Genomic DNA, 12292 nt, shown 5'->3' on the forward strand with positions numbered 1-12292 from the left:
ATATAGCGCCTTTGTGACAGGTGTTAGGTTGATGGTTCATTGGTTGTTCTGCAAGAGAGGAGGAGAAAGAGCTAGAGGCAAGTGCCAGCCTATATATAACCTATAACCTTCCTTATTACGGCTTTCTTTCTTGGTACGGAACCATCCACCATGGCCGTGGTGCCAGTCAACTCATGTGTTCTATGACATAAGACTGAAACAGAGTGAGAGTGCAAGCATTCCAGTGACATCAACTGTGTTCACCCTTTAGCACCAGAGAACACACAACAGTGAAAGTAAATAAGAAAAGTGCATTTATATTTACATTTATTTGTTTAGCAGACACTTTTATCCAAAGCAACTTACACTTACAAAATAGAGCAACATAATCGAGTAAACATTATTCTCGGGGAATGTTTGGGAACAAATTTTACAGAGCTAGGTTACAAAAGTGATCACCACAAGTGAAAAGCTCAGAACAAAACACAAGCGAATTACAATTTCTAAGTTGCAAAACCTAACAGCTGTTAGACAGAAATTTACCAAACAAGACAGCCTTCTTAAACACATTGAGGGAATCAGCATTTCAAATGGATGTAGAAGTAGAAAGTCTTACAATATTTAAATATATAGAAATAAATATCAAGGTAAACAAACAACAGAAATGAATCCCATTTTTTAATATAGACAAAGTCATGATGATATACAGTAAATTCCTGTTAACATAAAAACTAAATACGAACAGCAGAAAATGGGAAAACAAAAAGTCAAGACACAGCAGTCCTGGGCACCTGGACAAATATACTTACGAGGTTCTATGACCATTAACGAGTGATAAAATCACAGTTCTGCTTGTCTTTTCTGCTTGGGCATTTTAAAATTCAAAGATGCATGCTGAAGTCCATTAAAGCAAAATAACATGAGCTGATGTGGTATTAACTTGGGAATTCCCATCTTCCCTGCTTTATGCAAAGCAACAGCAACAATCAATGTGCCATTGTACCAAATATTCAATTTCAAGACAAGAATGTGGATGCATTTGAAGTAACCATTATTGAGACACCTGTATTTATTCACTCTGAACTTGCAAGTCCAGAAAGATGGCATCCTACTTCTGAACCCGATTTTAAACTGTATGGTTACTCATAAATACAATATGCACTGTTTTGAACTGAGGCAGACATAAAATAGTCAGGATATCCAACAGCAGCAACAAAATACAGCTCACCCTTTGTACACTGACACAAAAGAAGTATGCTGTCCTCTATTGGGGATTCATAACAAAGCAATGTGTACATATTGAAGAAGACTTTCCATGCACTTGAAGCCTGCCCTTGTGTGTACAGTCTGATAAGACTGTTTCCTTATTTGCTGCCTTTTACACTTTCAATTTGCAATTTGGTTGAATCAAGCTTCCTGATTTAATCTTAAGTTCTCTCTCGCAGTATTACAGAAGAATGAATTCTGACAGTTTGAGAGGAGCCTTAAGCAAACTGTCCTCTAAGCTAGAAAGTTGGGCCGCCTACACTTTAGAAAATTTGGTTAATTCTGAATAGATACAATGGATTGCTTTGAGGTTCTCCTGCAGTTTTTCTGCACACTCACAAATCCGTCTGGAATTAAGTTCGCTGTCTTGGTTGGTGTCTGCTTCTATGATGGCTTCGAACATTGAGTACAGCTGGTCAAGGCGGTGAGGGAAAATCTCCAGGAATATTTTGTCTTGTGCACTCAAAGTTGTCCCTTCAACACAGTCATATTCCCTCAAGCTTAACTCGGATACAGTTTCCATTAGCTTCCTGAGACCTACCTCTGTCCGCAACACTTTCAAGAAGCGCTGAATTTTTCCACACTGGGTTGATGGTTCAGGTATCTTACTTAACCATAAAAGAGCTTCTGCAGCACCACTGGCCAACAAGCCAACTTCCAAGAGGCCTAATGTAGTACTTTCCTTTAATTCACGCATTCTGTATTTAAATGACTTTTTGTCAGCTAGTACAAAAATAAATGTAACTACTATTGAGATAAAAACAGCAGTTTGAAAGGAAGCTCCAAGTTTCATAGCAGATGTCAACACCAAACCCCCAAAGATCAGTAGACCTGCTATTTGAGTACGAGCCCTTAATGGATTCAGGTACTTCACTGCCTCATTCAGCTTGCTGATTTTATACTCAATAACCTCTTCTTTTTTTTGAAAAATCTTCAAAAACTTCTCCACCTTCTGGATTTCCTGATCAACAATGGCCTCATCTAACCTGCAAATAAAATGAGACCGTTGTTTATTTCACAGAGAAAAATTTATTTTTTTGCTCTGAGACATAGAGATGTAATTTATCTGGATCAAGTGCTTCTACCATTCTGATAAAGAGTGTTGAGAATCAGGGCACAGCAACTATTTACTGTCTTTAAAAAGCATAAATAGCTTTTTGAGGCGTTGGAAGCATTACTTCCACTTGTATTTGTAATATTTAGTAATGTTAAAATTGTGTTAGTTATAATGTTTTTTTAAGTTTGAACTGGATTGTTATTGGAAAGAAACCATTTTGTAATAAGTAAGCATACACTCACTGGCCACTGTACTAGGTACACCTGTTCAACTGATTCCTAATGCAAATATCTATTCAGCCAAACTCAATGCATTTCAGACTGTAGACATTGTCAAGACGAACTGCTGAAGATCTAACCGAGCATCAGAATGGGGAAGAAACCTGATTTAAGTGACTTTGAACGTGACATGGTTGTTGGTGCCAGACAGGCAGATCTGAGTATTTCAGAAACTGCTAATCTACTGGGATTTTCATGCACAACCATCTCTAGGGTTTACAGAGAATGGTCAGAAAAAGGGAAAATATCCAGTGAACAGCAGTTCTCTGGCCAAAAATGCCTTATTGATGTCAGAGGTTAGAGAATGGCCAGACTGGTTCAAGCTAATAGAAAGGTAACAGTAACTCAAATAACCACTCGTTACAACTGAGGTATCCAGAAGAATATCTCTGAATGCACAAAACATGGAACTTTCAAGCAGATGGGATACAGCAGCAGGACACCACACCGGGTGCCACTCCTGTCAGCTAAGCACAGGCAACAGAGGCTACAATTCACACAGGCTCAGCAAAATTGAACAATAGAAGATTGGAAAAGCTTTCCCTGGTCTGATGAATCTCGATTTCTGCTGCAACATTCTGATGGTAGGGTCAGAATTTGGCATCAATAACATGAAAGCATGGATCCATTCTGCCTTGTATAAACGGTTCTTTCTGGTGGTGGTGGTAGTGTAATGGTGTAGGGGATATTTCCTAGTCACACTTTGGGCCCCTTAGTACCAACTGAGCATCGTTTAAATGCCACAGCCTACCTGAGTATTGTTGCTGACCATGTCCATCCCTTTATGACCGCAGTGTACCCATCTTCTGTTGGCTACTTCCAGCAGAATAATGTGCCATGTCACAAAGCTCAAGTCTTCTCAAATTGTTTTTTTTAAATATGACAATGAGTTCACTGTATTCAAATGGCCTCCACAGTCACCAGTTCTCAATCGAATTGAGCACCTTTGGAATGTGTTGGAACGGAAAATTCCCATCATGGATGTGCAGTTGACACATCTGCAGCAACTGTGTCAATATTCATTAATTAACAGCTGTGTTTCCTTGATGATTACCTAACCTTACCTCAAGGTTCTTTAGGAGATTCTGATTCTTTTAAATGTTAACTCAGGAAGTGAAATTTGTGGTGGTGTGTTGTTGTGAAGGTACCTTGGTAGTTTTGAAGGAACATCACTGAATGCAAAACTGCTGTTTCTAACACGGTTTCAATGCACCATGCTAGAACATGTTTCTGTGATGTCAGATGTGTGGATTTAATATCGAGGCAGAAAAACCTTTGATTTCACTAGCTCCTGGAAAGGGGTACTCCTTCCTCCTTCAGGAAGAAATCTTTGGAAATGATAGGCAGGTTTTATGAGCCTAAGTAATTACAGAACAATAAAAAGTCAGACAATGAGCTGGATGAGGACACAACCTTGGATAGAGCTGGTTAGAAAGACAGAGAAAGCTGACTAGAAACCAGTCAAGATGATGATCTGGCTAGAGAGAGAATTGACCAGAAATGATAATATGACCAAAGACTTTGTGTAACTACAAAGATTATGGGCTGCCTGGAATCAACATGTCGATTATGTTACTTCAGCTGCTTTCAGAATGATCCTCACCAAAATGTTATGAAAACCACATCTGTGTTTTGCTTTTGGTTTAGGGCACTAACTATTTCCCTTGCGCTTCACCAAACTTTCTCTTTCCATTTCATAACGTAATCATGTCTCTTTTTTCCTGTCCACAACACTGCTAGTCTGCCTTCAGTTGTCCATCCATCCTATTGGACGGTGGTGCTATTTGCAGGGCCTGTCAATCATTTTTGCTGCATCCGTTCATTTGCATAAAGCAAGCTGTCAGTGCAATGCAGAGCAATTAAATTAACATAATATTAATAAATATCAACAGATAAACATTAATGACAAATAACACCTGTCTGCTCAATTTTTTATTTTCAATAATTTCATTCAAATCAGTGAACGCATTTTTGAGATTTTTGGTATTTAGTTTTTCAATTTGGCAAAGGGGGTTACCCTAAATACTGTTATATTGAAATGTCCTTTCTAAGGCCAGGTTTATACTTGACACGACGCATGCTCCAGCAGATGCTCCTGCTACGTAAGTGTTGTACTATTTATACTTGCGCAAGTACTTTATGTAAATCTGGAGGAATCCAGCAGGTGGCAGTGCGAGATATCATCACGGTGAGAACAGGTTCGGCTTCGCTGTGTTGTGAATTGCCTGGAACACCCATTAAATTCCAATGACACTTTACCACAATATCTCTGAACAGGATGTTTAATGATTAAATCCATTAATCCAGGAATATGTCCATTCCAGCAAGCATTGGGCACGAGGCAGAAACAATCCCTGGACGGTGCATCAGCTCATCGCAAGGTCAATACAAGCACTCACATACACTGGTGTCATTTTAGCGTCACCGAATCTGCATATCTTTGGAAGGAAACCCGAGCACACTGTGGAAACCCAGCAGGAAAACATGCAAACTCCAAGCAGGGAATACCAGCGACGTGACTCCCTGTGAGACAGCAGTGCTACCACTCTGCCACCATGTCACCCCCATGTGTGTAAATATTAACAGTATTCATTAAACGAAATTTAACAATTTATCTGTAAAATGTAACATATATACTTTAATGCATTTAATCATGAAAGTGATATCAAGTATAAATCTAAGGATTCTAAATGTGCAGAGAGTTGGAATATCATACATGTAATGTGTTCTGTGTGGTGATCTATTGCTGTTTGTGGCTGCTGTCAGGTCGGGAGGAAACCCCAGGAAAAAAAAGGCGGCACAAAAGGTGGTATGTGAGACTTTGAAAATGTATTGTGTCATTATGATCGGGAATAATAATAATAATAATGAATATGCGACACTTGAAAATTAAAGCACCACGAATGCATCTCTATGTCGGCATTTTGCTTCACCACATTGAACCATTCATCAAACATCGAAGTGCGCACATCAATCTCGTAGGATCCGCAAAGTGGCTTTCTGTCACATGTAGAGAGTAAACAGAGACTCTGACGTCACATTCCAACTTTAAGCACACTGCGCACCCCGACTTTTTGCTGGTACTGCAACGCATGCATGACATTAATTTCTGAGGACCTGCTCAGAGGACGCTTCAAATGAATGCTGGGAACTCGTGGCAGCCATGAAGCATGTGTGTACGCGCTCTGAACATGAAGTATAAATTAGCCTTAAGGAGATACTTACCAAGATCATGAGAAATTTGATCTTTTTTACTAAATGGGAAATGGTGTTTTTGTTGATGAGCATGAGTGAGTAAAGTGAATCAGTCATTCAGTGAGATAGATAGATAGATAGATAGATAGATAGATAGATAGATAGATAGATAGATAGATAGATAGATAGATAGATAGATAGATAGATAGATAGATATAGGCCTCTGTTTGTTTATTTATTTGTCATTTTTACAGCCTTATATTTAACATTTGTGATTCTTTCCCTTTACATTACTATTGCATTGAAGTTATAGCAAGTGAAAATACGCTTACCTATCTTCCTCTATTGCCCCCTTTCTTGTGGTTTTCCTTTTGTGTAGGCTCCATTCTCCCATTTTCATTTGATTCTCTTTTCCTCTCATTACCTTTTGTTGAATCAGAACAGAGTCTCAGCAGTTGCAGATATTCTTGTTGGTACAGCAACTTTCTCAAACCAAAATTGCAAAATAAAATATATTAATAAAGTTTAGAGAGCAGGGTGACATGAGTAAAGATAAATTAAACTGGATGCTGGTTTGAAAATAAGGAATAAGGAAAAGAGAATAAAACACCAATTACATAAATAAAACAGGAATTCACCAAAAATAAAAATTGATTAGTTAGTTAAGATGAAAGTAAAATAAAATTATGCAATTATATTATTTAAAAACATCATACATCATTGACTCTGGGTATCCCTTTATTTTCATTTAACCTTCAAGTGAATAATATTAAAAAAATATATAATATGCAGTCATTTAAAGATTGTGCCAAAATTAAACACAAAACAACTGATATTTTTGTGTCCAATTTGCCATCCCATTCATTCATTTCTTTGTACCTGTTTACTTCAGCAGGGACTTTGCAATTCCTTAGATAAGAAATTGGCAAAATTTGGTTGTTTTTATTTTTTAAAGTCAATAGTCTGTTTAACAGGATTTTATTTTTTTCACAGAAGAGTTAATTCCAACGTTTGCAGCAGCACAGAAGCCCAGCTGGCTCACCACTTTAGTTACCTTTCAAGCGTATTTGTTATGTCATTTCCGGCGTTAAATTTATTTTTATGTTAAACTTGCCTCCTATTCAAACTTGACATTTGAGTCAAATTTCATTATCTGCACTAGAGGGGCAAACATCTGACAAATTGCTGTGACTACAGGTACAAATGACAATCAGTCATATATTCAAAGTTTTCAGTAATGCAAATCACTGAAATCCTAACACACAAGCAGCTGTGATACTAAATAACTTTTAATGCATCTGTAATCCTCAAACAAATAGCATGTAATTTTTAAAATGGAAAACTTTGATTTAAAACCACACATTGACTTTCACCAATCCTCAGTTTTAATTTGTAACTATATCTAATACTTAGTATAAATATATGGCCATTTTAGGCAGTGATGGGTGTATCGTTATTACCACTTTGATATCTGTTGGAAAAAGAATCCAAAACACCTCTAAGCTTCAGTTCTGGATAGCTGCTCTTCTGGCATCCCATCCAGGGTGGCAATGAGGGCTCTGGCATCCCATGAACACAAAACTGTTTGAAGTGGGTTCAGTAAATACGTTATAGATACACAGCAAATTCCACAGTTAGTTATCATGTACTTCAAGAAGATATAAACTGGGACACCATTATTACTGTATAGTCTAGTGTGGCCTGCCGAGAAACCCGACACAGATATACCCAGGACACAAGTTTAGCACACACACACGCTTTTATTTTTTTAATTTTTTCCATGTGGAAAACGGCTTTCTCCATTTCCCACCTGTACAGCATAGTTTTTCAGCACAATACAGAGCATCGAACACACTTTTCTTCTTTCTTCGCCTCCACTCCTCCTCCAGCAAGCTTTGTCCTCCTCCACTCAACTCTGGTTTCTGGAGTAGTGGCCACTGGCTCCTTTTATACCACACCCGGAAGTGCTCCATATGTTTAATGATCTTCTTCCGGCCGCACTTCTGGATGTGGCAGAAGGGCTCCAATCAAGGGCTCAGCAATCATCAAGACATCTCTTAGTGGTGGCCACAGACCTCACCAGGGTTGAGTTTCCATGCTCCAATGCTCCAGGGGAGATAATGTCCTAGATAAGCTCTCTCCCCTGGTCCTTACAGGAGAGAGGCATCCTGGCCAAGCAAGGGCCACACTAGTTAACTGTAATAAATACTGTTTATGTTCTTATCTGGAAATAAGTGTTTCTTTAGAAACTAAATACAGTCAGCTAATGCTTCACACTGACGTTTGAGGGCACTCAAGATAACCTGGACATGGTTGGAGAAATTGTGCTTCTTGAAATATAAATGATTAGTCAATAAAACTCTAAACCTGCCTGTTCCAAAACAGGGCAGGCAGAAGCTGACCAGGAACAGCACCTGAAGAAAAGCAATAAAACAGTTTGGGCCTCCCACCAATCCATCAAAATACACATTAAAATAGCATTTACAGTATATATAAATGTGCTTACAAATCTTTTAGTGTACAGCAAAACAGACTAGTAAAAAAAAAAAAAGTATGATCCCAAAGGTTGGATTTAGTAAATGCTGTCTTCGTGAAAAGAAGTGAAATGCATCAGACCTCTTTTGAGTAGTGAGAAGAGCGCTCTATAAATGCAAAGAATTATTATTATTATTATTCTTTGTAAGCACTGTGTGCTCAAACTCACTACAGCAGATATAATACAATCCAGGCATTTATTAATTTATTGAACCCATGTAGGATTTCCACCCCCAGATAGGAAAGTGGAGTTATTATTACTGGAAGATCAGTTTCAAAAGACAAATAAGGAACCACCAGCTTTTGCATAACACTGAGACTTGTTGATGTCATGTTGCCAGCCATCCTAACATGACCGGATTCTGCCAGGAAGAAGCAGAACTCCTCTGCATTTTTTAGTTGGCTGTAACCTGGGGCTCTGTCTTCTGTAAAGTCTCCATGCCAATATTCAAGCTCCAAGAATAAGAATCGGGCATGAAAGGTGATTTATTAAGAATACCATACCATTTTCTAAACCTGCATAATCCTGAGCAGGGCTGCGGGGAGCCTATCCCAGAGAGCACAGGTCACAAGGCAGGAACAAGTCCACTGGACAGGGCAACAGTCCATCACAGGGGAACACTCTGGCACACACGAGTGCCAATTTAGAGTCACAAATCCACCTAACCTGCATGGGTTAAGACTGTGGGAGAAAACCCACACAGATATGGAGAGAACATGCAGATTCCATGCAGGGAGGACCTGGGAGGAGAAACCAGGTCTCCTTAAGGCTTGGCAGCAGTGCTCTCGCTTTGCCACTATGATGCTCTTATTGAAAATAAAAATTATTATTAGATACTAGGGGGCTTCGCTCGTCAACCCCCAGGCTTGAGCTACATGCTAGCCTTTTTGCGGTTCTGCAGCTCGCGTATGGGGATGTGGATGTACAATTTAAACAGATTTTTATTTTCATGGGAATTGTTGCATATGCATCAACGCAACGTATAACTGCCCGTGACTGAATTTCGTTTCTTTGTCTCTATTTAATAAAATGACTTTTTTGAATGTTTGGCTCTGAAATGTGCTAATTGTATTTGCAAAAGCTATTCTAACAGGAAACTGTAAACATTTTAATACAAATAGCATATCAAGATCTCCTTTGTTGTCTAATGTCATCCGTCATCATTCCTTTCTACAGTAATTTGTGTGGTGGAAGACTGGACTGTGTTAACGGTTGTAGATATTCTTTGGGATATTGTAAGTTGTTGTTTTCATCTTCTGCACGATCACCACCAACTGTTTCAGCAGAGTCTATTGATATGCATCTAACCAATTTGCTGTGTAACCGTTCAACATTTTTGGACGCGTTTAACCAATTTGATGTGTAACCGATTGACATTTTCAGCGTTAATTTGTTTGACTTCCTCGTTTCTAGGTGCTAGGATTGCCCGTGTACTCATTTTTTATGTTGATAACCCTTTGTGATGAAATTCTTCAATAAGATTTGGACATAATACGTCTTCTTTAATTGGGAACTTAAAGTGAGGAAAACATTAAAATGTATAAGAGCTGAGAGCACAGGAAGTGTGTCTGACAAAAGCATTCACACAAATGAGAGTTGAGGTCTTGTTTGAAAATGTTTGGGAGGAGGGCATGACTTGAAAAACTGTCAAGGAAAAAGTCTTATCTCGTGGGACGTGAAAAAAATCTCTCTTCCAAAAAGTCTTGCCTCCAAAAAGTTTCATCGTGTCAAAGGATTTTTTTATATAATAGGGAGATGGACTTTTACTCTGAACAATTGAGATACATTAGAGTTGTTTTAAGAAATTTCACAGGCATGTTAGGAGGCTCACTCAAGGTCTCACAGTGTTGTCATTCCAACAGATGGCACATCACAAACATTAACACTACTTTTACAAATTCCATACTAAATATTATATAGCAGAGACATGCATTGCATGGAGTGCTGCTAACCCTTAGGTTTATTTTGACTACTTAGATTTTAACCAGTCTTAGAAGGATAGCACAGCCAGTACTTGTATATGTAAAATGCTATTGGGATGTCTGTCTGTCATGCAAAAACTCATGTACCCTGACCCATGAAGCATGATCTTGGTCTCATTCAACAGCTTATGCAATGATATGGGCAACACAACCAATGAATTGGACATCTGTACCATGGTGGCCCTAAAACTCCTCATGGCAAGAGGAGAAGCGGCTGTGTGCCTGGGCGGACAATAACAAGTGCCACCTGGGCTGACAATAACAAGTGCCATCTGCTGAGCGTCAAGTACAAGATATGAACTTCTTCATTAAAGAAAGTAATACACACCATCATGCACAGAAGAGGAACAACCACCATGACTAGCACCAACAGTGACACTTAATGCCTGTTTACTGCAAGACACAGAATGCATGAGGAACACTTGACAGCTTTCTGTACAGATTTACACTCCAAAGTTATACACACCATTTGGCCACAAAAAATGGCAAGCTCTAGGACCTCTGCTTGGCGTCACTCCAAAAGCAGGAGCCATTTCGCTGATGACAAATGACAAATTCTGAGATGGCAGATCACTGCACACATACCAAAGTAAGAGATCAGCCTGAACTTCCACAGGAAGTGCAAGAATAAATGCTTTAGAATACATATGCAGCATCAACAGCTTCTTATCTTTTGCATACATGAAAACCGCTATTGATAATCACCCAGGACATGGTGCATACATGTTTAGATGAGGCTGAGGAAGAGCAAAACCAAAAGACACAGAGACGTTGTTCAATAACTTATGCTGCACATACTGTACATGTTCAGATGAAGTACTTATGCTGCATTCCATCTGAAGTGGAAGTTGGAATTTCCAAGTTCCTAGTTGTAATTTTCAGCAGGAATGCCCCCTTAAGTTGGATTTCCAACTCAGGAACTCGGGGCTGCTCAACTCAACCGACTTCAAATAATGACGTTAATCCAAAGTGGCAATGTACACCATAAACTTTAGTAAACGCTGTAGTATTATATTATGTATTAACACTTGTCTATTTGTGTCTCATTAAATCAGTCGTACACACAGAATTGTCCAACCTCTATCTGTGAACTTGTTGCTACGATGTTTAGATATGCAAAATACCGTATAATGCTTTGTTATCAATGGCTATTTATTCTGATGAAGCAAGTAGAACAAACGTTTTTCTTTACGTATCCATATTGGTTTTCCAAATGTTTTACTGTAACACAGTCAGCTCAGGTGTGACATCATTCCCAGCTCTGACTTCCACTGTAAATGGAATGCAGCATTAGGACTTTCAAGGCCTGAAAATACAGACATCTCTCTTCATTTCCTAAGAAAAGCATAGGATTTCACTAATGCAAATATAGGGCTGCCAACCGTCCTCATTTTCCCAGACAAGTCCACATTTTGCGCCAGGGACTGTCCAGGAGGAATTTATAACATTTTCAAAATGTCTGGAATTTAGGCTCCTAAAATGTGAAAATTTCCATATTCTTATCAATGGTAAAAATTGAAAGCCATACACCAATCAGCATTTGCGGAAGTAGTGCGCACACTTTTTTTTTACCCGAATCTTCACTTCCATTCCGGTAGTAAACAACACAGATATTGACGAGAATAGTCAATGTCTGTCCAACTTGGCTTTTTTCACTTCATCTTGTTAGATCTTATTTTTGATTCTTCTTTCAGCAGCTGGGTTAAACAAGAAATTTCATACATCCAGGTACAGTCTGTCATACTTAAGTGCGAGTAAGTACTGCTTTGTAATATTTTAATGAAAAATATTATTACAACCCGTTGTCCCAAAATGGATTTATAATTGTAAATGAATGAGTCAACTATTAAAGATTCAGTTAATTAAAAAAAAACACACATTTATTCTGTCATATAAATGCAATATTTTTTTAGTTATCAGTTGATCAAGTAATAAGTCAATTAAATAATTGTAATTTAATAATATTTTCATAATTCTTTCATTTACATAAATTCAGGAA

At 38.4% G+C, this 12292-nt stretch overlaps 1 protein-coding gene across 1 annotated transcript; it reads right to left on the reverse strand.

Annotated features, from left to right (window-relative positions):
- Positions 1-233: 233 nt before the first annotated feature.
- LOC114662070 (uncharacterized) lies at positions 234-7425 on the reverse strand. Its single transcript, XM_028815388.2, has 2 exons — positions 6108-7425; positions 234-2231 (listed from the first exon to the last, which is right to left on the reverse strand). The coding sequence occupies exons 1-2, from the start codon at positions 6194-6196 to the stop codon at positions 1502-1504; spliced, it is 819 nt and encodes a 272-aa protein (XP_028671221.1). The 5' UTR covers positions 6197-7425; the 3' UTR covers positions 234-1501.
- Positions 7426-12292: the final 4867 nt, after the last annotated feature.

Source organism: Erpetoichthys calabaricus, chromosome 12 (genome assembly GCF_900747795.2).
Source record: "Erpetoichthys calabaricus chromosome 12, fErpCal1.3, whole genome shotgun sequence".
NCBI classification, from domain to species: Eukaryota; Metazoa; Chordata; class Cladistia; order Polypteriformes; family Polypteridae; genus Erpetoichthys; species Erpetoichthys calabaricus.

What these genes read in the sequence shown, in the direction of transcription:
- LOC114662070 (XM_028815388.2), bottom strand. Translation starts at nt 6,196, where the DNA reads ATGAGAGGAAAAGAGAATCAAATGAAAATGGGAGAATGGAGCCTACAC. An exon ending in GGGGCAATAGAGGAAGATAG is followed by an intron (nt 2,232 to 6,107) that starts GTAAGCGTATTT and finishes TTTTATTTGCAG; the next exon opens with GTTAGATGAGGCCATTGTTG.